General features: G+C 47.1%; 1 protein-coding gene across 1 annotated transcript; it reads right to left on the bottom strand.

Annotated features, from left to right (window-relative positions):
* Positions 1–13: 13 nt before the first annotated feature.
* Positions 14–978, bottom strand: LOC111648693 (coiled-coil domain-containing protein 40-like; the record flags this gene model as incomplete). The annotated part of the gene is made up of 3 exons (XM_023398445.1): positions 861–978; positions 338–581; positions 14–196 (listed from the first exon to the last, which is right to left on the bottom strand). Coding segments are annotated over exons 1-3 (543 nt in total), but the record flags the coding sequence as incomplete, so codon positions are not given.
* Between the last annotated feature and the right edge of the window lie 13 nt (positions 979–991).

Genomic DNA, 991 nt, shown 5'->3' with positions numbered 1-991 from the left:
ATCGCATCTTCACCTTTTCTTTCTTGAGTGTGGCTATCTTGCTGGTGAGCCATTGGGAGTACTTAGCAGCCTTGTTGTGTGTTAGCTTCTGCTGCATGTGGGTCATGATCTTTTCCTCCAACTCCAGACGCACAGCACTTTCTTTCTCCAACTGCCTCCTCTGATCGTTGACTTCAACCTGGTGGGCACTGGTTTCCTAGAATGATGTCGGAAAGGAAATGAGTAAAAACAGAAAGCACAATCAGTGTGTGAAATAGTTACAGAGACATAGAGGGGGTAGGAGGACAGTGTGACAAACACTCTCTGGACAAACACAGAAGCCTTTGCCCTCTGTTACCTTTGTGAGCCTGGCAAGGGTGCTCTCTGTCTCCCTCAGAGTGCGGAGGTTGGTGCTGTAGTGGGCCTGCAGAGCCTCTTGCTGGGACAGCTTTTGACTGATCAGCTTTTTAGAGGTGGCTACATCCATCTGGGACCAATTCAGCTGCAAAGTCAGTGTCTCATTTTGCTCCTGCTCCTCAGTGGTGGATTTCTTGTAGCCTTCTATCTCTCTTTCCAGTAAGATAGCCTGGTGCTCGACCGCACTGAGGGAACATGTGCAGTAGGAAGGAATGCGTGAATGCATGCTTTCGTTTTGACATTTGTGACCTTTCCATTTAAATCTCAGGTCATTAATATTATTGTGTGTCCTACAAATATGTAGTTGTATTTTCTACATATATCTGCATATGTTGAAAAGAATGGGAACCTGCATGTCTCCGGCAGGGACATTGTTAGTCCCATGTACATTTGAAATGCATTTGCTCATTTAAAGTGGATCAGTAGCATTTTAATATTCAGCCCTCCCTTGCCCCAATTCTCACCGCACAGCCTCCTGCATCGCATTGAAGGCCTCATCTCGTCTCCTCATGCCCACCAGGCTGCTGTTCCACTGCTGTAGCAGCTGTTTACGTGCCATCACCAGAGACTCCATTTCCATCTCAGCCTGCACACA

The sequence above is a fragment of the Seriola lalandi genome, unplaced genomic scaffold (assembly GCF_002814215.2).
Source record: "Seriola lalandi dorsalis isolate HSWRI2012SDOR001 ecotype SW California unplaced genomic scaffold, Sedor1 jcf7180002046467, whole genome shotgun sequence".
Lineage (NCBI taxonomy): Eukaryota > Metazoa > Chordata > Actinopteri > Carangiformes > Carangidae > Seriola > Seriola lalandi.
The sequence above is the reverse complement of the archived record's forward strand: the minus strand, read 5'-3'. Positions and strand labels throughout refer to the sequence as shown.